Genomic DNA, 22,627 nt, shown 5'->3' with positions numbered 1-22,627 from the left:
AGTGTGGAGGAGCACAGGTAATTAATTAATCACCCACACAGGCCCCGCACCCCAAAAGTGCAGCTCAGGGTGAGTGGGGCTATGGTGCTGCCAGCCAGGCACCCACAATCCCTGCCCAGCGCTGCTCCTGTCCTGGCTCAGAACAAAGCCTTGTCCCTGCATCCATGAACTTCCATCCCCAGGGGCTCTGGGCACAAAGGGTCCCCCACTGATCCCCCCAAATGCAGCCTCCAAGTCCCAGCAGGCTGTGGAGCACCCAGCCAAGGGCACTCAGTGAGGGGGGCAGGACCGGATCCCCCGGCCCCCCCAGCTCCCCTGGCGCTGGCGGGCGGCAGTGGGAAGAGCTGGTGAGAGGACGCTGACGGAGACACTTTTTTCCCGTCCTAAAAATAGCAGCTGGCCGTTTCCCCAGCTTCCCGGCCTCGCCAACGCTCTTCCATTAGATGAAAAACCCAAGGCAGTCACCTTCCGTCAGCGCGGCTGCGTGCGCCGGGGGAGGCTCAGCAGCCGAAATAGCAGCTGGGGACAGAGAGGGGCATCGGGAGAGGGTAGGGAGGGAGCCAGCCCCGGTATTTCCCAAGATGTTTTAATTAGTTCAGCTCTGACTCTGAAGCTTTGTTCATGCTCACTGCAATGTCTGACCTTTAAGGGAAAAAAAAATTAAAAAATAAAGAATGAGAGGGGAAGGGGAAAAGGCACTGGAGCAGCTCAGGAGCTGGAAGTCGGCTGAGCTTCAAATAGGCTCCGCGTCAGGCACTCGGAGGCTTTTAATAAGCCACAGAGTGAGAAATTTAACACCACAGGCTCTATTTTTGATCACTTGTGAAGGGGGGGGAGAGAAAGACAGAGTGAGCGAGAGGAGGGGGAGGAGGTGGTGGTGAGGAGGCAGCCAAGATGACATCCTGGGTGGCAGTGCCGAAAATAGCCGTGCCCCGCTCCGAGCGCAGAGCGGCGCAGGGCACTGACCTCACAGGCAGCCAACGCTTCCCGGGCTGGAACACCGCAGGGAAAAGGGGATTAGAGCCATGCAGAGGGAGGGATGGAAGCTCTGCGTAGCAGTGGAAACCCAAAATCCCTCTGGAAAGGCGTGGGAGGGTGGCATGGAGCGAGGGGCCCGGCAGCAGCTGGTGCAGCAGGACACACATCCCAGATGCCTGGCACAGGCAGAGCTGTCCCCTTGCCAAACCTGCCCCTTCCCAGCAGCTCAGTGAACCTTTCCTGCTTCCCAGGGCTGTGAGGAACCCTGAGGAACCCCAGGTGGCCTCCTCAGACAGGGCTGCACCCAGCAAGCTCAGCAGAGCAGCTCCAGCCATCCCCAGCAGGAACGGAAGCAGGAAAGATTTCCATCGTGCACAGCATCTGCTTCCCTCTCCACACCCAGCCCGTCTCCAGGAGCAGGGGAAGTGCCCCTGGCAGCAGCAGGGGATGGGGCAGCTGCTGTCCAGCTGTGGAAGCACCCTGCCTGCAGTGTGGATTCCTGCAGCGCTGCAGGCTGAGGCAGGGCTGGGACAGGATGGCTCTGGAACAGATCTGTGCTCCTGCGCTGCTGAAATCCCACAGTCCAAGTGGTTGAGAGAGGATTATAAACCTGTCTGATGAACCTCCTGGGGGTGAGTCCCCCCTGGAATGCCCAGCCAAACCCCAGGGCAGTGCTGGTGACCCCTTCCCAAGGTGAATCTGCCTTGGGGCAGCAGCTGGGAACTGCTCCTGGCCCCAGCTGCAATTGCTGCCTGGGAAGAAGGCGATGTGCCACAAGAGAGGGTCACATTTCCATTTAATTGATCAGAACCATTTCTCCACCTCCATTTGTCCTGTTCCATCTGTACAGCCAGGGAGCAGAACAGGGACAGGCTGGGAGTTCTGCATCCACAGTGGGATTCCTGCAAAACACAAAGAGTGGGGTCAGGTGAGTGCGGGGTGGGCTCGGCTGGGCCGTGGATCCCAATCCCAGGGCTTGGCCCCACTCCAGCTGCACAACTGCTGTGAGCAAACACGAGCCAGCAGCTCTCCAGGACCAAAGAGCAGCCGGAGCAGAGATCAGGAGGGAGTGGGAGCTGGTGCCCTCCTGTGCTCCAGGCTGAGCCCGGAGGAGGCTGGCAGTGACTCACAGCCCTGCACAGCACACACTGCTGCCATTCCCGACTGCCAACACGTGGGAAGGGAAGGGATGAGGCACAGTCTGTGCAGGACAGAGCAAAACGAGGCCGCAAGGTAAGAGCCCGGCCTCACCCCCCCGAGACTGAAGCTGTTTGTCTTTAGTGGGAGAATGTGCAGCAGAGAACACGTGCTGCTCTCCCTGTGGGGCCCAGCATCCCCACTCTGCCCCCAAGTTGTCCCCAGATGTGGCCAGTGCCAGTGGGGACACGGGGAACTGGCGAGGCCCCAGCAGTGACCACAATTCCCAGTCTGTCCCAGCACTGTCCACCCAGCCTTGTCAGGGCTGAACTGCAGTGTCACAGCTGGGCTGGCCCCTCACAGTGCCACAGCCCACAGCTCGCAGCCCCAGGTCAGCTCTGGGCTGGGGACCCCCACGAGCCCCCCAGAGCTGAGGCCTGACCCTGGCAAGGGACAGCTGTGGTCACTGCTGCCCAAAAGCAAGGCAGATCCCTTCGCCCAGCCCAGCAGGCCCTGGAGCAGGGCTGGATTTACTCACCTGGATTTACTCCAGAGCCTTTACCAGGGCTTCGTTAGCTTCTACCTTAATCTGAGCTTCTGCTTTAGCAGCTTCATCAGACGCTGCTGCCATCTCTGACACAGCTTTCTCCAGGTTGGATTTTGCAGTCTGGACGTGAGGGCACAAAGAATGTGTGTCACTGGGAGACGCTGCAGGAGAGGGGACTGTCCTTCCCTCCCTCCCCTGCAGCCACTGGTCCTTCATATGGATGCCAAGGACCCGCTAACTTGGGAGCCTCACAGAGCTACAGACACAGCTGTGCTGGCCCCAGACACCTTATCAGCAGGGAAAGGCTGTTCTGGAGGTGAGGACAAGGTCAGTGTCTGTCCAAGGGGTGGGAAATGGTGTGGAGATTTACGACTGCAGAGCTCCCTCTCTCCTGAGAGCTCACCAAGGAGGAGCCCCAAGCCTCTGATCCCAAAATGTAGTCGGGGTGCAGACACAACCCTGGTTCTGGGCACAATACAAGGACCCCAGGGCAGAGAGGGGAGCAATTTCTCCCCAGGGCTGGTGAAGTCTCTGGGTACTCACAGCCAGGTCCAGCATGTCCATGGTCACTGCCTCCTCTGCCAGCACCTGCACCGTGGAGTCGGCGTGGACACTGACAGAGCCGCTGCTCACTGCCAGGCACAACATGGGGCAGCTCAGCCAGGGCTGCCAGAGGGGCTCAGCCCTGCCCTCCCCACCATCCTTCCCCAGAACAAATCCTCACCCCCCTCCTGTCACATTTCCAGCATTCAGGAACTCAGTTACCACCCCAAGGCAAGCTGGAGAAGGGGATGGTCCCAGAAAGCCTGAGCAGAACCAAGACCTGACCCCAGCAGCCCACAGCTCCCAGGATCAACTTCCAGCAGCCCCTGGCAGGCTGGGAAAGCAGAAATCCCTGGAAGTGCACCAGGCCACAGCTGGATGGGCAGAGCCTCCCTTGTGAAAGCACCAAGAACACCGTCCCCACGCACGCCTTTCCTCCCCAGCTCCTCCTGCCTTGCTCACCAAAGTACTTGGTGGCCGTCCCATCCTCGGCATGGACGGTGACAACGCCCGGCCGGAGCACCTGGAGCGTGGGGACGTGGGATGCCAGGATGCCAAAGGAGCCGGTCAGCGTGGGCACATCCACCTGCTTCACGTTGGCTCCGTTGTAGAACACCTGGATGAAAAGGACAGCAAGGCGCAGTCACCAGGGATGGGGGATGGAGAACCCAGGGAAGAGCCCGTGCCAAGGGAGCAGCTCAGCTCAGCTCAGCTCAGCTCCCGGCAGGTTCAACACGTCCAGGTGTGCCCAGGACAGGCTGCACCTGCACAGGAGCCAGAGGAGAGATCCTGGCAGAGGCACTGGGGCAGCGTTCCCAGCTCCCAGGGGCACGGCGGGGAGGCGGCACAGGGAGACACCGAGTCGGGAGTGGGCGACAGGCGCCGGCGGAGCCGGGAGCAGCCTGGGAAGGGCGTGGGGAGCCCGGAGCTGCCGCCCCGCTGCGGCCCACGCTGTCCCGGTCCCCAGCGCCACCCGGCCCTGCCCCGGGGACAGCCCCGGCCGGGCCTGGCAGGCACAGCGGGTCCGGCGGCACGGCTGGAAGGGCCGCACCGGCTGGAAGGGCCGCACCGGGAGCACGGCACGGCTGGAAGGGCCGCACCGGGAGCACGGCACGGCTGGAAGGGCTGCACCGGCTGGAAGGGCCGCCCCGGGAGCACCGGCCCCGGCAGCCCCGGAGCGCTGCGGCGGGGACCGAGCGCCCCGGTCAGGCGGACAAGGCCCGAGGTCAGGGCCAAGGTCAGCCCGGTGCCAGCCCGGTGCCAGCCCCGCCGTGCCCCGGGAACCGCAGGGCCCCGGGAGCGGAACAGCCCCGCGGCGGCGGCAGCACCGGCCGCGCCCCGCTCGCCTCACGCCCTCAGCGGACACCGGGCGAGGCGGCGGCGGCGGCGGCGGCATCGGGACGGCGGCCGCGGCGGGCCTACCTGTGTGGGTGAAGCGAAAGTGAAGGCCATGGCAGCGGGGCCGCCGGCGGGATCGGCGTAGCCGCGGGTGGGGGGCAGCGGCGGCGAGCGCCGGGCGAGGCGGAGGAGGCGGCGGGCGCACAACATCGCGGCCATGGCGGCGGCGGCGGCAGCGCGGGGCAGGCCGGGACGGCACCGGACCACAGCTCCCGACGCGCCCCGCGCGCCGCCCGGCGGAGGAAAAGCGCGCTGCGCCGCTTGGCCTTATGGGAGTTGTAGTCTCCCCCCGCCCGCCGAGTGCCGCGGTGCGGGGCGGGGGGGCCCGCGCCGCCTCCGCACCGAGCGGCCACCGCGCCCCGGCCCCGGTCCGACCGTGCCCCAGCGGCTCGGGGGCTCCGGGGCAGGCGGGAGGCAGAGAGGGGGGACAGGGATGCGGGCAGGGCCATGGGACAGGCAGGAGAGGTGCAGGCAGGGATGCAGGCAGGGATGCAGGAAGGGATTCCAGCAGGGATACAGGCAGGGATGCAGGCAGGGATGCAGGCAGGGATGCAAGCAGGAGCGCTGTCAGGGCTGGAGCAGGCAGGGATGCAGGCGGGGATGCAAGCAGGAGCGCTGTCAGGGCTGGAGCAGGCAGGGATGCAGGCGGGGATGCAAGCAGGGATGGAGCAGGCAGGGATGCCGGCAGGGATGCCAGCAGGGATGCAGGCAGGGATGCAGGCAGGGATGCAGGCAGGGATGCAGGGATGCAGGCAGGGATGCAGGCAGGGATGCAGGCAGGGATTCCAGCAGGGATGCAGGCAGGGATGCAGTCAGGGATACAGGCAGGGATGCAGGCAGGGATGCAGCAGGAGCGCTGTCAGGGCTGGTGCAGGCAGGGATGCAAGCAGGGATGGAGCAGGCAGGGATGCAGGCAGGGATGCAGGCAGGGATGCAGGCAGGGATGCAGGCAGGAGCGCTGTCAGGGATGGAGCAGGCAGGGATGCAGGCAGGGCTGTGGCGGGCAGGAATACACGCAGGGCTGCGGGCAGAGGCAGGGGAAGGGGCGCAGGCAGCAGGTACGGGCAGGACCGTGGGGCCGGGGGTACCGGCGGGGCCGGTGCAGGCAGGGCTGGGGCAGCCCCGGTCCCCACGTGACGCCCGCGCCGCGCGGGGGCGGCTCCGGTTCATTCATAAATCCCGGGGCCGCCCCGCCGCACCGAGCGCAGCGGCGGCGATGGAGCCCCGGTCTCGGTTGTAGGTGAGTGTCTGGCTCCGCCGCCTCGCGACAGCCCCTATCGCGACAGAGGGAGCCGGCCCGGCCGAGGGGAGACCGTCAAACCCTACCGCGCGTGGAGGTCCCGGGGGCTCCTGCCTCGCTGTCACAGCCCTGTCAGCAGCTCTGCCTGCATCCCTTGTTCCTGCCCTACATCCCTGCCCCACATCCCTGCCCCACATCCCTGCCCCACATCCCTGCTCGCATCCCTCATCGCTCATCCCGCATCCCCGTCTCCATCCCTGCTCCACATCCCTGCCCGCATCCCGCATCCCGCATCCCGCATCCCTGCCTCCATCCCCGCCCCACATCCCCGACTGCATCCCCGTCACCGGGCTGGGGCGCGGGGCTGCGGTCACCGGGGGCAGAGCGGGTCCCCCCCACGCCCCCGGCCCAGCCCCGCTCCAGCCGGACCCCGTGGGTCGCACACACGCGTGGGGCGCAGCACCGGCCCGCCCCCCGCACCCCTTCCCACGTGCGGAGGCGCGGCAGCACCGGGATCCCCCGACCCCGAGCCCCCGCCCCGGGCACTGGCGGCGACCCCGGGTCCCGCCCCGTGTCCCCCCCGGGGGGACAGCCCGGGGAGCGACCCCCTCCTCCAGACAATGGCCGTCCTGTTCCTGTCGGGTCGCCATGGAGACGGGATTCCTCCATGATGGGGAACAGCAGGGACATTCTTCCCGCTCCCCCGGCCCCCCGCTCCCCCTGCCTCGGGCCTGAGGGTGCCCCACAGGGATCCCACCCGTGGGGCGCCCGCGCCACGTGGAGCCGCAGCCCCCTCGCCCGGGGTCCCCCCATGTGGTCGGAAGAGGGACCCCCCCCATCCCCTTTACCCTTTCTCGGGGGTCGCGGGATGGGTCCCCTCAGCTCGTGCTGCATCCCAGCACCTTGGAGAGGGTGGGGGGTGTCGGCAGGGGGTTCCCAACACCCCGATATCCCTCCAAGGGGTTGGTACCCCGATTTATGACAGGGCTGCCCTCAGCCATCGCTGCCCCTGCGCTGCCCCCACGAGTGACAGTCCCCACCCCTTCACGGGCTCCATTCACATTTTTCACTGACCTAATTCCTCCAAGCGGCTTCCGAGTGCCCACCCCTGCCCGCTCGGGGGTCCCGGGGTGCGGGCAGAGGGAGGGGAAGGGGCGCATCGCCCCCAGGCTCAGCCCCTCCAGCAGCCTGGGGACACCCGGGGGGACACCGGGGGGACACCGGGCGGGACACACGGTGGGGACACCCAGGGGGGACACCCGGGGGGGACACCCAGCCTCGCAGCGGCAGCTGGAGCTCGGAAGCCCCCGGGAAGGGCCAGACCCTCGGGAGAACGATGAGGATGATGTCCCCACCGGGTCCCCAAAGGCCGCAGGGCCGATGCCGCGGAGGAGGGCGGTGGGACCCCCGTCCCGGCGCCTCTCGGTCCCCGGGAGCTCGGCGCGGCCCCCCGGCCCCTCGGTGTCCCCCCCGCGCGGACAGCCCGGTGACGGAGCCGCTCTCGGGATGACTCACGAGCGTCACCCGTGGCGCTCCGGCGACACCCACGCCACGAGCCGTGGGGCGGCCACCTGCCCCCGTCCTTACCGGGAGCCCCCAGCGCGGCTCCCCCCGAGTTCCGCGGCCAGGGGGTCTCCCGGCGGCGGGGCTGGGGCTGCGTTTGGCCCCCGGGGACGGCAGCGCGGTGTCACCCCGGAGCTGGGGCAGGGATTTCACCCCCCGGGCCAGCTCTGGCCACCGGCAGCAGCTTCCGTTTGGGGGCTCCGGCCCCAGCCGGGCGTGGGGACCGTGGCCGCTCTTCGCGGGGGTTGTGCCCACGCGAGTCCGGGGGCTGGGCGCGGGGGCTGGCTGTGTCCGGAGGGGGTGAGGGGCTCCGTGGGGAGGGGCAGCGGTTCTGCTCTCTCCTGCCCATCCCTCCATCCCTGCTTCGCTCCTGACCACACCCTCCATCCCTTCCTCCTTCCCCTGAGCACACCCTCCCTTCATCTCTCCATCCCGGTCCCTCCCTCCATCTCTCCATCCCGGTCCCTCCCTCCCGGTCCCTCCCGGTCCCTCCCGGTCCCTCCCGGCAGCTCCGCACCGCGGTGCCGGGCAGGGGCCGGGCAGGAGCCACCGCCGCCGCCCCCGGCCCGGCTCCGCCGTCCCGGCCGGTGCCTCCCTCTGTCTCCCCCCGCCCCAGGACACGCTCGGGCCGGGACGGACCATGAGCGATGACCCAACACCGTGGGACAACGGGACCGAGAGCGCCACGGTGAGTGCTGCCTGTCCCTGCCTGCCCCCGCCCGCCTCCGCCGCCCCTCCCCGAGCCGCCAGCCTCGGGTCCCGCGGGAGGGAGGATGCACGTTCCGAGCTCCGGGGTTCTCGTGGCTGCCGTGGGGCTGGCGTCTTCGCTGGGGTGGGGACGGCAGCAGCCCCGCTGTCACCCCCTGCTCTGCCGGGGCTGGGGGTGGGTGACAGTTCTCGGTGCCCTGTGCGCCGCTGGGATGCTCTGGGTGCGGGGGGGACAGCACCGACAGCACCGACCCCCGCGGTGGGGCAGGGCTGGGGGGGTCCTGTGGCCGTCCCCATTCCCGTTCCTGTTCCCGTTCCCACCGTGCGCGGGGGCCGCGGGCGGCTCAGCCTCCCCGGCTGCGTTGCCTTGGTGCAGGCAGGGCCCGGGGGCGGCGGGGGCAGCGCTGCCGTCAGCGGGTTTGGGGTGGGCCGGGCCCCCCCAGCGCATCCCCGCGGCTCAACCCCCTCGGGCCCGGGCAGGCGGTGCCCGGCGAGGTGTCCCCGCAGGATGGGTACGTGCTGCTCCTCGCCCTGCTCTCCATCTTCATCGGGGGCACCCTGGTCCTGCTCTCGGGCATCCTGATCATCTGCCGCCGCTGCTGCGAGGCCGACCGCCGGCACTCCAGGTGGGCACGGGCTGATGTCGCTGTCCCCGGGGTGTGTGGCACCGGCCCGGGCGCCTCTGACCCTTCTCCCCCCGCAGAGCCAGTGATGACCCCGAGAAAACCAACACCACTTACCTGGATGACTCGCAGCAGGCGCAGGGTGAGTGACCCGAGCGCTGCCCTGATCCCCCCCAGTCCCATCCCAAGTTCTTGGGGAGGGAATGAGGCAGTTCCTGGGCCCTCTCCTCCCAAGGTGCAGCCCCCGACCCCGCAGCAGTGACCACCGCTCACCCTTTTGCCCTCCATTGTCCATCCCTGGCTGTGGAGCAGGACTGGGAGTGGGGAATTCCGGGCTGGCATTGAGGCCATGAGTGCAACAAGTTTGCCAAGCCTCAGCTGGGGGAGCTGGGCTCCACGGCGGTGGGGGGAGCTGGTTGCTGACCCCCTTCTCTGCAGATATCTCTGGCAAAGCGGAGGACCCTGAGTGCCTGTCGTCCTCCAGCTACCGGGATGCGGAGAGCGAGCGGTTCCTGTCCTCCAGCTCCTCCACCGCCCGGCGCGTCTCCTTCAACGAGGCCGCACTCTTTGACCAGGGCAAGAAGACCCAGGAGAAGGGGAGGAGGTGAAGCTCTGGGCTGAGCGGGGCACAGGGAGCCGGAGCTGCCCCTCCTGACCCGGCTGTCCCACAGGTACACGCTGACAGAGGGGGACTTCCACCACCTGAAGAACGCCCGCCTGACCCACCTGCACCTCCCGCCGCCTGCCCTCAAGATTGTCACCATCCACGAGTGCGAGTCCAGCGAGAACAGCCTGGCCATGACCCCCCGCCTGCCCCCGCCCAAGCCTGGCCTCGCCATCTTCCAGGTGAGCCCTCGGTGCCCGGGGACAGATGGGACACGGGGGTCAGGCGTCCTGCAGCGCCCCAGGGAGGCACCGCTGGGCCCAGGATGGGATCTCAGGGCACTGCTGGAAGTAGAGACAGGAGGTCCTGGGGTGCAGGGGCCCCTCCTTGTCCCCACCCTCATGCAGACCCCCTGAGCATGCTCTGCCTTGCAGCCCCCCGCAGGGGCCCTGCCCCGGCCAGTGCTCCCCAGCCACGCCGTGGGCCCCAGCTCAGCCCTGCCCGGGGACACCTACAACTCCACGGTGGACACCAGCTTCACTGAGGCCAGCCCGTCCGCCTCCTCCGACTCCGGGGAGGGCCCTTCGGTGAGTGCTGGGGCGAGGGCTGGGGCTGGGAAGGGGCTCGCAGCCTGCACAGCCCCAAAGGTCCTGTCCTGCTCCCTCCCTGCTCCCCCAGACCCCATCCCTGCCCCCTCGCTCCGTGCCAGGGCTCAGCAAGAGACGTGGGCATCCAGCTAGAAATAGGCTCTGCCCCCCTCCACCCCCACCTCGTCCCTGCCCCGGGGGACATTTGTGCATCTGCTGCAGCCCAGCTCTTCGGAGCTTCGGAGCGGACAAAGGAGCCGAGCGGGATGCGGGGGCGCTGGGGAGGCACGTTTGGATCCGAGCAGGCACTCACAGCCCCCCCGTACCCCCAGTTCACAGCGACCCCCAGGAGCGGGAAGGCGGCCGGGGCGGGCAGTGCCAGCCCCGGGGAGCACCCCCCGACCCCTCCCCAGGGCACCGTCCTGCAGTTCTTCACCCGCCTGCGCCGCCACGCCAGCCTGGACGGGGCCAGCCCCTACTTCAGGATCAAGAAGTGGAAGCTGGAGAGCACCCAGCGGGCGTCCAGCCTGGACACCAGAGGTGGGGGACAGCGGGGACCCCGCCGGGCCGTGCGGGCGGGTGGGTGTCTGTGGGTTTTGGGGGCCGCTGGTGCCGCTCGGGTTGTGCCCCCAGCCCTGCCCTGTGCCCCCCAGGATCCCCCAAGCGCCGGCAGTTTCAGAGGCAGCGGGCGGCCAGCGAGAGCATGGACCAGGAGGATCGGGACCCCCATCAGACCGACATCATCCAGTACATTGCCCACACGGACGACGTGTCCTTCCACCCCGCGGGGGGCCCCTTCCTGCCCTCCCCCGCCAGCCCCCCACCCTCTCTCGGCAGGTATTTTTCAGTAGATAAGTGGGGATGGGGATGGGTGAGCCGGGCAGGGACCGGGGGAAGGCATCGAGGGACCCCGCACTGCCCCGGGCATGGGGGGCTCCCACCTCTGCGGCTCTTGTGGGGCAACCGGCTCTGGGGTGAGGGGTCTGGGGTGAGGGGTCTGGGGGGAGGTTGGGACGTGGGCACGGTGGTTGCGACAGCACGGAGGACCAGGTGGCACCAGGGCGCTGCTGTGGAGCCCGCGGGGGCCGGGCTGGCACATCCCTGCCCGCTGCCTGCGGGGTCTGTGTGTCCCTGCCGTGACACCGGGGTGGTGCCCGCAGGCTAGAGCCAGGCGAGGGGGGCGCGGGCAGCCCCGGCGAGTCCAGCGTGGCCGAGCAGCCCAGCGCCTACCACGACATCTGGAGCCTGCGCGCCTCGCTGGAGCTGTACGCGGCCTCCGAGCGCAGCAACGACCAGGACTCGGTGCGCAGCGACGGCGGGGACAGCGTCTCCTCCAGCAGCGGCGTGCCCCCCTGCCCTTCCCCTTCCCTGGATGAGGCTGAAGGCCCCGAGGAGAAGTTCTGGGGTCGGCCCAAGGCAGAGGAGTCGGAGCCCGGCACACGCAAGCTGCTGCAGATGGACAGCGGCTACGCCTCCATCGAGGCGCCCAGCCGGGGGGGCGAGGAGGGTCCCCCCAAGGACCAGACGGCCTCCGAGAAGCGCATCTGCTTCACCAGCGCCGGGCGGAAAGGAACCATCTTTGAGAGCTTCGAGGGCCGGGACCCGGAGGAGGAGGAGGATGAGGAAGAGGAGGACGGGGGGAGCACGACCCTGGGCGCGGCGGGTGGGGGACACCTCCGTCCCCACAGCCCCCTGGCCTGGTCCCCGTACGGGCAGATGTTCCCGGGCCGGGAGGGGCTGCCCCGGCGGGACTACAGCATCGACGAGAAGACGGACGCGCTGTTCAACGCCTTCGTGCGCCACGACCCCCAGTTCGACGAGTCCCCGCTGCGGGGGAAGCACCGCTCCCGCACCCACCTGCGCAAGCAGTGGCAGCACACGAAGCAGTTCAGCGACCCCGGCGTGCGGTACCCGGCGCTGGAGCGGCACCGGACCCCGCTGCGCCGCGGCGACAGCGCCAATTACCCGCTGGACTCCCGGTTCCACAGCCCCCTGCCCCGCATCGTCAGCGCCGGCGACGAGGAGGCAGCGGAGGCGTCCGATGGGGTCCCCCCCGCCCCGGCGCTGCCCGAGCCCGAGATCCAGGTGATCGTGGAGGAGCCCGCAGAGGCAGCCCCCGAGCCCAAGGCTGGCTCCGAGCCCCCCGAGGACGATGACTGCCCCGGCTCCGGGAGGTGCTTGGGGCTGGGCTCCGGCTCGGAGCTGATGGACAAGATCGCCGGCGGCCTGGAGGAGCGGCTCTACGGGCACCTGAGGAAAGCGGCGGAGAGAGAGACCCCCGAGTGCACGGTGGCCGTGGCGGCCAGTGATGCTCCCCCCGACCACAGCACGGTCTAGGCCCGGCACGAGGGGGACAGACCCCGGCACAGGGGGGCTCGGCCCCCACCAGGGTTTCAGGGCTTCATCCCCTCCCGCTGCCGGCACGGGGTGCCCAGTGCGGGGAGGGGGTCCCGGCCCAGGCCAGGAGGGTACGTGGGGACCCCCGGCTGTAAGCTCAGCACGGGGGTCCGGTAGCGTGGGGTGGCCGAGCCCCCCGGCTCCCGGGAGCGAGGGCTGGGCTGGGGGAGCCCCGGGGGTCGGGGCACGGTGGAGAAGCCGGCGTTGGCCGGGGGTCAGCGCTGGGGGGCTTGGCCGAAGCCCCTCACCCCGCTGAGCGCCCCCGTAGCAGCTCGGCTCGCCCCTCTCTCCGTGGTTTTACAAGCAATAAGCCTCTGGTCCGGCCGGGGATGTCCCCGCCAGGAAGGGGCCGGAGCTCCGGGGGACGCTGCGGTGCCACCCCGGCCTGGGGTGGTTTGTGGGGGGCAGTCACCTCCTCAATCCCAAACCCTGCCCCCCCAAGATCTGCAGGGAGCCTGGGATCTAAACTGGAAGCAGGGCCAGGGGGATTCTTGAGGGGCTCAAGCACCTCCTGGGGGACCTCCCCCAGAAAGGATCGGCCCCGGGGACCCCAAAAATACCCCCTGGAGGGGTGAGGGCTGCCCCATGCCTGCCCCTGGTGCTGCCCCCCGGCCCAGGGTACAGGGTGAGAGCAGAGGGGGCATCCCCAGCATGTGCTGGGGGTGACCCCCAGTGCCCCCCACCACCCCAGGAGCCCGGGGGGGCTCAAGGATATTTATTGATTTTTACAGAGGCTGCTGCTGCTGTTCTGGAGGTGGGGGGCGGGTGGTGGGGCATGTTCACTTTTTATTGGGTTTTTATTTTGTGTTTTAAAGAATGGGTGAAAAAGAGAAAAAAAAAAAAAAAGAAACTGCCCCAGCCCTACCCTGGCTGTGGCACTGGGACTCGGCAGCGGGGGGAGGACAGGCAGGGCCCCCCCAAACCCCCATTGCATGCGAGTAGAGGCCGGGTTGCCCCTTCCCTCTGTGCAGGCTCTGCCCAAAGCTCTCCCTTCATCACCTCTGCGTTTTTAAGTCTATAAACAAAGGAGAAAAACCAAAACTGTGACATCTCTGAGCTCTTTTCTTACCTTCTGCCTCCAAGGATGGTGCCTTGCTGTGGGGGTGGGGGCAGGGGGGCTCCGGGCCTGGCATTGCCCCACAAGTGTAGGGTTTTTCTGGGGGACTGTGCCCTTCCAAAAGGAAAAGGAGGAGGAGGAGGGGCTGGTCATACCCCTGACCCTGCCTGCTGCAGAAGGAAGGACATGAAACCCACCTGCTGTTTTCACTTTATTTTTCTTTAAAAAAGAAAAAAAAAAAAGAAAAAAAACAAAAAAAGAAAAAAAAGGGGGAGAAAAGCAAAAAAAAAAAAAAAAAAAAAGCAGAAAAAAAGCCAAGTGGCTGCCACCACCCTGATCCCTTTGGAGCCCAGATTCCTCCCAAGTTCTGAGCCCTTCCTGGGCCCTGTTCCCTTCCGAGCCCCCGTGCAGCATGCAGGTGTAATAGAGTTCTGCTTTGTCTTCATATCTGTTTGTTTTTTTTTTTTCCTCATCTGGTTTATTTTAACACATCATGATGTGTAGGAATCTCTAAATATACCGCAAATATAAACAAAACAAAAAACAAACAAAGAAAAAAAAAACAAAAATAAGAGGAAAATATATAATATATAACAGTAGTCTAAAACATAAAGTGCACGGCAATGGCTTTGCACGACTCTACACGGCCGGGGGGGCCTGGCAGGGGGGAGGGGGAGGGTCCCACCCCCCCAGACCCCTCATCCCACCCTTCCCATCGCAAAATTAAAAACATAATCAGTGTCTTGATTGGCAAAGAGTGATTGGGGGGAAGGGGGCAGCGTCCTGGCAGCCGCAGAGTTCAACTCCCAGGTGTCCGATGGGGAAGGTCTGGCCACTGCAGCTTCGTGTCCTGGCGCTGGCCGGAGCAGGGGGTGCGGGCAGGGAGGGGGGGCTGGGCTCCTTGGTTGGTTTCTTCTGGTTTCCTTTTGGATTGCAAGCACAGTCCAGTCCCAGGAGAGAGGCAGAGCTGGGGCAAGGAGGGGGACACAGGCTGGCCTGGGTCCAGGGACGCTGTGGGGAGAACGGAGAGAAGGGGGTTAGGGATGGCAGGGGCTGCCCAGTTTGGGGTGCTGGCTTTGCTCCTGCTCTGCACCCTGCCCTGGGACTCCCTCTGACATCCTGGGATGGGAGCGAGGGGCCCAGGATCCCTGTGCTGTCCCTGGAAGGTTTTAGAGGCTCCCACAGCACGTGGTCCCCCAGCCAGGTGAGCCCAGAGCAAAATCCCCGAGGAGAAAACAGCGCCAAGGAATGTTTTATGCCAAGGAGGGGAGCATTCCCTTCCTTCCAAAGGTTCCTAGGCTAAGAGGGGGAGTGACCCAGCCAGGCTGGGGCAGCGCTGGAGGAGCTTCCCCTCCCTGCAGCAGCAGGAGGAGCAGCAGGTCCCGGGGAGCCCCATCCCAGTCCCGCTGCACTGACTCCCCTGACTCCCCGCAGGTGACTCACTGCCCCCATGAATTAAAGATGGAGCTGCCACGGGCCTCTGACAGCTGCAGGGGGAGGATCTGGCTTTTATTTTGGGCTTTTTTCACACCACAAAGCTGGTCGTGATCCAGGAGATAACAGAGCTCAGCCCCAGCAGCGCCGTGACGAGCATGAGGCCGGGGGCGGATGAGGCTGAACATGAGTCACTGCTGGCTTCGTTATGAATGAGGGGTGGGAAGGAGGGGACAGGGCTTGGAGCTGGGGAGGAAGGAGCCGGAAGGAGGGGGGGACGCAGGGAGTGGGCTCAGCTTCCCCTGGAAGTGGCCTGGCCATGGGTGACAGGGGCAGGTCCCATGGGCGCCTCTCTGGGGACACCCTGGGGCTCGGCATCCCTCTGTGCTCCCCAAATCCAGGCAGGGAGCAGGGCAGAGGGCCCATGGTGCCAGGGAAAGGGGGTGTCACGGCACAGCCACAGCCCAGGAGGGGAAAGAGATCACTACAGCACCTCTCACATGACAGGGCAGAATAGAGCAGGGCACGGGGGGTCTCCTCTGGGCTCTGCACCCCCAGCACCACAGGAGATCCAGGAGATCCAGGCCCTGGCTACCCGGGATCCTACAGAGGGATGCTCAGGACCCAGACTACAAATCACCCCTCAACTCCTTCCCCGTGCCCACGGCCGGGGCAGGCTCAGATGTCTCCCCGCTCCGTGGGGCAGAGCCCGGCGTGTCCCAGCAGTACCTGGGCAGAGCTCACTGCTGCTTGCAGGTGGAGAGCTTGCGGATCTTGCTGCTGGCGGAGCAGGCCTTGCGGGAGGGGTTGGAGGAGGCGCTGGCCCGGCGCTCGCCCTTGGCCCTGGCGCTCAGCTGCCCCGGCTCCGTCCCGTTCATGCACACGGCCTTGGGCAGCCCCTTGCCGCGGCTCTGCCCGTTCTGCCCGGCCTCCTCCTCAGGCACCTGTCCTGCAAGGGAACGGCCACGGTGATCTGCAAGGAGCATCCCCTTCCCAGTGCCCGGGATGGATCTGCTCCTGCGGGAAACCCCAACCTGCTCCTGCGCAGCAGAGAGGGATCCCCAACCCAGGAGACTGCTCCTCCTGCCCACTCCCCTCGAGGGCTGGTTTGGTCCCCATTCCCCAGCACACAGTGTCCCCTCCTCCCGGCACTGTGTGCCCTGCTCCAGACCCCAGGCAGCAGCCCAGCTCCTCCAGGGAGCAGAGGTGCAGCAGTGGATGAGGTCGCTCCTCTTCCTCCTGCCTTCCCTGCAGGTCCAACCTGGGGTACAAGCAGGGTTTGGGTGTGTTTGCAGAACGGGGCAGCCTCCCCTGGCAGGGCTGGGGCTCAGCTGTGTCCCTGTCCCCTGAGGGAACACCCCATGGGTGTCATCAGCCCTTCTCCCTCCTCAGCTCCTCGTGACTCAGCAAAGCAGGTGAAGAGCCATTTCCAGAGGCATCTCTGGCGCTGGGGTCACGTCCCTCACTTGGGGAGTGGCAGAGGGATGTGGCTGCATCCCGGGGTGCTCCCAGCAGGAGCACGGCGCAGCCCCCAGCCCAGCACAGGGCTGAGGAGAGGCTTCGTCAGGCCCCTGGCTCCCCCCCACCGGATCCAGCCGAGGCAATTTCCTTCCAGCAGGAACGTCATGCTCCAGGGCCCTTCAGTTATGACTCAGAGGTTTGAGTGGAAGCAAAGGCTGTAAGACGATTATGTATAATTTTCTTTAAAGGATGCTCAATCCTTTCTCTGCCAAGGCCGGGCGGGACGTCAGCTCCGCTTGCGCCAACCATCACCCCACTGCTGGGAGCCGGGGGGGACACACAGGGCTGCGCTGGGGGAGCACCTTGGGGGTCTCCCCTCGGACCCCTGTACCTCGCCACATCATCCCTGGCCACTGCCAGAGATGGGGAGGGAGGGGTGGGTGTATCCTGGGATACACACGCAATTGATTTCCTCCTGGACCTCCCCCTGTATCCCTCCCAAGGCTCCCAGTGCTGCCACAGCTTCCACTCGCTGCCTTGGGGCTGCTCCTGCCATGAGAACAGACAGGGACTGACTGACCAGGGACAGCTCCTGGCTCCTGGCACCCAACCCTGGCACTGCCCAGCCTGGAACTCTGGCCCAGCCCAGCTCAGGGACTGTAGGGATGGGGTGCTCTGCCCCCCTCCAGGGCATGTGCCAGTGCCCCCAGCACTGTGGCAGTGACTGGCACAGCAGGGGCGCAGGAGCACAAAGCTCATGGCCCTGCTTATGGACTCCTCCAGGGCTGGAAAGGGCTCAGGGGGCCAAGTTCTAGAAGAGACACACAGCCCCAGAACCTCCAGCCATGGGGCTCCCATGGGTCGAGCTCCAGGTTTCTCGTGCCATCCCTCCAGCACAACTGCAGAGCCTCAAACAACCCCATTCAGAGCAGAGCTGAGCACTTCTCCTTCCCTCCCTCGGCTGAACTCGGGCCAAGTCAATTAACATTTCTGACTGGGGAGGGAAAAAGAATCTATCCAAACAGCTCACTTGTCTTTTGTGTGACTCTTCCCTCCTCCTCTCCTTCCCTGCTTCAAAAGCACAGTCCCGGGAGTCTATTATGGATATCAAGGAGGGAGGTGAATCGTGAGCTAATTTTACCTCCTTCACCAATGACAGTTGCTGACGTTCAAATTAATGAAAATAAAAATTCAGCACGGGCTGAAGTCTTGGCAACTGCTGCCCCCGCGGAACCGCTGACCCAGCGCTGTGTCTGCCCCAGCAGCTCCTGCCCACCTCACCCTCACCACCAGCAGGGCTAAAAATAATATAAATAAAGGGAGAGCTGAAAGAGGAACCAGGAACGTGGCTGCTCATCCCTGCCACCCCTCACATTCTTAATGGCTCCGCATCCAGCTCATTCAGGCACCAAAAAAGGTTTCAAAATAACGCCGCAAAGAGCCTTTGAATGGCTGTTTGTCAGACTGAGCACACGGGCACCGTGAGCAGCCAGGAATGCAGCTTCCTGAGCACCAGGCTTGGCTCAGGAGCTCCAGTCCTGGCTGTATTTTCCAGCCTCAGACTGAAAATCCCAGGAGGAGGTGCTGCAGGATGGGGTTGCAGCAGAGGAAGGGTTAATGCAGGATAGGAAAGAGCAGAGCTCAGCCCCTAGACCTGAGGCAGCACAAAAGCACAGAGGAAGACCAGGAGGATCACATCCCTTCACTGCACAAACCAGGGAGAGGACTGAGGATTCTGCCTCCAGGCCACAGCCATCCTCCTCTCCATCCTCTCCTAGCACTTTCCTGCATGGGATGTTTAACACCGATTGAACCAAGGGCTTGGAACATTTACATCTCCCCACAGAGCTGCATGAATCTTTAAATAACCCTTTAAAAATGAAAGCACTTCCTCAAAGCCCCTTCTTCCTCTGAAGAACACAGGATTTAATGAGGTTTCCTCTTTCCCCCGCCTCAAACCCAACACCCACCCCCAGCCGTGAGTCACTCACACTCCTGCTCGGGCTGCCCAGCAGAGCCACAGCTCAACTGATCCCCCATCTACACGGGGGCTTTTCATTTATATTTTAATATGGGATCACTGCTAGAAATGCAGCACCGGGCAGGTTCAAAGGGATGCTGCAGGAAGACTTTGGTGGAGAAATTAATATTTATTCCCTCTGCAGCTGCCCCCGCCTCTGCAATGCCTCACAAACCCACCGAGGGTCTGTGCTGGGACCCTCCTCACCCTGCTCCTCCCACGAGTGTGTTCCCAGTGTTGAGGGGGTTCCTGCCCACCACAAACACTGCACATCCCACCCCACCAGCCCCTCTCATCCTTTATGTCTCTAATCCCTCTGAAACAGCACAAGTTACATAGAGAACATGGAAGATCTGTCAGTAATCTGCCTGTCATCTGCCATGACAGCTCTGATTTGGGTTTAAACGCTGCTGTTTGTATGAGGAAGGTGAAATTCGTGCTGTCAGTGCTCCCAATGTGATCCCTCACCTCGGACACCTGCCTGCATAGGGCTCACCCTGCTCAGCTGGGATGGACATGGAGCTGGGAAGGCAAGAACCAGGCTGGGACCAGTATCCCACACATGGGGATCCCCCAAGTGTGCCACATACCCTGAAGGCAGAGTCATTTCAGGGTTCTGTTCACAAATAACTCTCATTCTAGCAAAATCGGTCCAAAGAATTAACTGCAGAGTCCAGCAGCAGCTGTTCCTGGGAGAAGGGAAGAAGCTGGCACAGGGCTAACACTGGGATGGGCATCCTGGTTGATCAAATCAAGGACTGAGGAATCTGGAGCATCATGGCTCACTCATACCATTCCACAACCAAGAATCTCCTCTGCTGAAAGGATTATTCAGACCTTGAGGCCTGAATAAAAAAGCTTTAAACACAAAAAAATAATAATAAAAAAAAATCCCCCACAACCACTTCTCCCCTACCTGGTACTGTGAAGTCCTGAGTGTAGATGATATCATCTTCAATGTCATACAAGTCATCATCCTCTTCCTCATTGTAGCCATGCAGATCTTCCAGGTAAGGCACCGCCGTCATGCTCCTCCACCTGTCCTTTGTCTCGGGGCTGGGAGGGATGGGCACCAGCGCCTCTGCCTGAGCGTGTTTCTTCCTAAACCAGCTGCAGAGAGCCCAAGGGCAGAGCTGGGTCAGTGCACGAGGCGTGCAGGAGTCCTCCAATGAGCACAGCCCCAGCCCACCCCAATATTCCGAGCTGGGAGCTCCACCCGTGCCAGGTGAGGAGACACCAAAAGGTCTGGCCAGGTGTCAGTATTGGGGTGTGCTGAAGGACACACTGGGAATAGGACAGGAACAGAGGGACAGGCACAGAGGGCAGCTCAGGACCATTCTCTCCATCACCAGCTCCAACCCAAACTATCTGTAAGTCAAAACATCAGCAGAGCTGCCAGAGCTCCTGAGTTTTATTATCCAAGCAAGCAGGATAGAAGGAACTTGCCCTGTCCTGAAGCTGAGAATGATCCAGCACAACAGACACAAGTTTGCAGGATCCCAGCCTGAGGAGAGGGGCAGTAACTGCAGCAGTTTCCTCTAAGAGCCAGTTTGCACCATGGCCACAGCAGAAACGCTTCTACTTTATCTTTTTATCCCCCCCTGTCTCAAGGGACTCCTATCACCACCAAACCCTTGCTGCCATCTGGCCAGGAAAGGATATCGTCTCCGAAAGCTGTTCTTAATCAGATCAGGAATCCAGCAGGCTGCTTCCCAGCAGCATCCCAGAGCCAGATGGGATAAACCTCTTAGGTTTTCATCTGCTGTGGTACTCCCATAGCAGAGCTCTGACTCCAGACTGTCTGGGACATCTCCCAGTACTGCATGTGGGCACCCAAAATCTCCTGGAAGCGCTGCTGGAGTGCTCCACACTCCCAGTGACCCCCTAAATGTGGGTGGGAGCAGAAGTTCCTCCAGACTCAGGTACCTCTAGCACAACTTTGCAGCCCACATGAGCCCGACGGGACACGAGTGCTTCCCACCCTGCAGTTGGCATTCCGTAACTCCTGGCCTCCAACCACGGAGGAGGGCCTGAGCCAGCCCAAGAACTCTCACCAACCTGAGCCATCTGGTTTTTATCACCCCAGTTCCAAATTCCTTTCAGGAAGGAAGGCTGAAGGCACCTCCTGCGCAGAGCTGTAATTATAATTTTGTTCTAGTCTTACACTGCTTTGACAGCCGGCCTAAAAAAAAAGTGGGATTCTAACAAAACTATCAGGGAAAGCGAGGAATGAGGAGATAAACAAATGGAAATGCAGCTACTGGGACAAATCAGGCAGGATTCAAGGGAGGGGTGAATTCTCATCCAGAAACTGCTTCACCATTAACATCTTTAAACTGTTTTCTCTGCAGCAATGGAGTTTTGCAGCCCCTTGTCTGCAGGGAGGAAGGTGTTGTTTGGGGAGAGGGACAGGAACTGCTTCAGATCTCATCTGGCAGTTGTCACCTCTAGTCTCTGAAGGGGCACTAAGAGTTAAGCAAAGCCCATCCCAGCTGCTGGACCAGCTGAACTCGATTTTGGCCCTTCACAGATCCCATGGATGGCTTCCTTGGATGGCTTCCTTGGTGACACACGTGGCACACTGCTCTCCCCATCAGATCAATCCATTTCTCTTCCTTGGAGATTCTGTTCACTGAGGAATGACTGCCAAGACAGCCTGGGCTGATCCAGCCTGGCAGGATCAGCAGCACAGGGGCAGAGGAACCACCAGCAACCAGCTGATTTTGCCAGGGGGCTGGAGGGATCCAAACTCCACACCAGAGACCTCGGGAGAAGGGAATATCCAGGACAAATGAGGTCAGAGTGACCGCTGTTGAAAGGAGAATTTTAAAGGGAAAAAGCCTGGATGTCTATGGTAACTGGTGTTTTTATTTTGCTGTATTTCAGCTCTGCCTCACTCTTCCCTCCTGTCCTACTTACCAGGAGAGTAAAAATAGGTTTTTATTAGCAGCAGAAACCTGAATCACTGTACTCCAGTCATTATGCTTCCATCCTCTGGGAGGTGATTTCAAACACTTGCATATGCATATATGGTAATGAGGATAGAGAGTGAAAAGAGAAATCCATTGAAGTTCTAAGAAAACTCAAAGACCTCTTGGAAGGAGCCTTGAGCGATTCTGTATGGAGTAGTGGAGTATTTCCTGGCAAGGATTTTCCAGCAGGGACAGACATTTTGCTTTCTCTGCTGGTGCTGGAGGGTGTCACCAAAGATTTGCTCTTCAGCTGAGGACCACTGGCTTTTGGAGGAACACCCTCATCTGCCTCAGGAAGCCACTGCCTGAGCCAGGAAGTAGCAGCTTCTGGTCAGTGATGGCCATGAGATAAAGCCCCTCTTCAACCTTGCCCTCAATGCCACCCAAAACATGGGCTGGGTCAGAGCCCTGCTGATGAGTGCCTTGTTCCACCAGTTATTCCCAATTTCAGGGATGTTTTCTGAGCCATCTGCACTGGCACACACAGAATTACCTGGTGCTTGTGGCAGCTGCTTTAACCTTGAAGGTGAAGAAAATATTTTGGATCTCAGAAGCGCCCCTTGTGCAGAACATCCCTCTGCAAGAGGCAGATTCCTCTCTGCTCTGTATTTCAAAGGGGCTGGGAGTGGCTTAGAAATGCTTCAGAGTGAAGGCAGCAGTAGTAAGGGATTTATTTCTTCCTATTCCACAAGCTCATTGAGGCCCTGCAAAGCTCAGAAGCCCCGGGCAGCAGCAGCACAAGTGTTAATTGTGATCCTGCCAGGCACAAGTGGCCTGGCTGCTGTCAGCCACAGGGAGATAAGACAGCAAGGGTCAAGGACTGAAGGAAAAGAGGAATCTGGGTTGCCCAGTGCTTAATGAGCCCGTTTGGTTTGCAGTTCCCAAGCTCAGATCTCCCATCACAAGCCCTCCCTCTGCTCTTTTCAAGTCCTGGTATAAGCAAGGTTAAAATAAGAATCTTGTAAGCACAGCTGCAGCTTTCCAACACTCCCAGCTATTCACTTCCCATTTGGGTCACAAACATTGCAGTTGGCTTGGTTTGCACAGGGATGGTTTTCTCTGAGAGCAGATGCCAAGCTGCAGATCCCTGCCCTGCCAGCCAGGGTCAGGATGAGCAATTCTCCACCTCCTGTGATGCCATGTAAGGGCCTCGAGCTCCCTGGAAGGTCGTTGTCACCACAAGCAGCAATGAACAGGGCTCCAGTTTAGCTCAGCTCCCTCACAGGCAGCTGTGGAAGGCACACAGTGTCCCAGGGAAAGGCGACACACACACAGAGCAGTGTCCCTGCAATCACTGCTCCAGCTCTTGCTGGATCAAGAGATGTCCAAGCTCTTCAGTCAGGTTCAGAACAAACAGA

General features: G+C 62.9%; 3 protein-coding genes across 3 annotated transcripts in view; 1 reads left to right on the top strand and 2 right to left on the bottom strand.

Moving 5' to 3' along the window:
* Positions 1-1,757: 1,757 nt before the first annotated feature.
* On the bottom strand, positions 1,758-4,792 carry ATP5F1D (ATP synthase F1 subunit delta). Its single transcript, NM_001279250.1, is given in 5 exon segments — positions 1,758-1,880; positions 2,654-2,782; positions 3,206-3,294; positions 3,668-3,821; positions 4,628-4,792. Coding segments are annotated over 4 exon segments (501 nt in total). The 5' UTR covers positions 4,763-4,792; the 3' UTR covers positions 1,758-1,880; positions 2,654-2,659.
* Positions 4,793-5,577: 785 nt separating this feature from the next.
* Positions 5,578-13,366, top strand: CBARP (CACN subunit beta associated regulatory protein). The gene is made up of 10 exons (XM_030256711.4): positions 5,578-5,843; positions 8,023-8,094; positions 8,595-8,740; positions 8,818-8,879; positions 9,176-9,341; positions 9,409-9,583; positions 9,776-9,928; positions 10,261-10,468; positions 10,582-10,765; positions 11,089-13,366. Exons 2-10 carry the CDS (start codon positions 8,047-8,049, stop codon positions 12,263-12,265), a joined length of 2,319 nt encoding a protein of 772 aa, XP_030112571.4. The 5' UTR covers positions 5,578-5,843; positions 8,023-8,046; the 3' UTR covers positions 12,266-13,366.
* A 467-nt stretch (positions 13,367-13,833) lies between these two features.
* The window catches only part of STK11 (serine/threonine kinase 11), a 31,272-nt gene continuing 22,478 nt past the window's right edge, over positions 13,834-22,627 (bottom strand). The window contains exons 8-10 of the mRNA XM_030256744.4: positions 19,214-19,407; positions 15,546-15,765; positions 13,834-14,393 (exon numbers count right to left, since the gene is read on the bottom strand). Coding sequence (XP_030112604.1) covers positions 15,557-15,765; positions 19,214-19,407 — 403 coding nt within the window. The 3' untranslated portion in view covers positions 13,834-14,393; positions 15,546-15,556. The remainder of the gene's footprint in view (positions 14,394-15,545; positions 15,766-19,213; positions 19,408-22,627) is intronic.

Source organism: Taeniopygia guttata, chromosome 28, assembly GCF_048771995.1.
Source record: "Taeniopygia guttata chromosome 28, bTaeGut7.mat, whole genome shotgun sequence".
NCBI classification, from domain to species: Eukaryota; Metazoa; Chordata; class Aves; order Passeriformes; family Estrildidae; genus Taeniopygia; species Taeniopygia guttata.
This window is presented reverse-complemented; position numbering and strand designations above follow the sequence as displayed.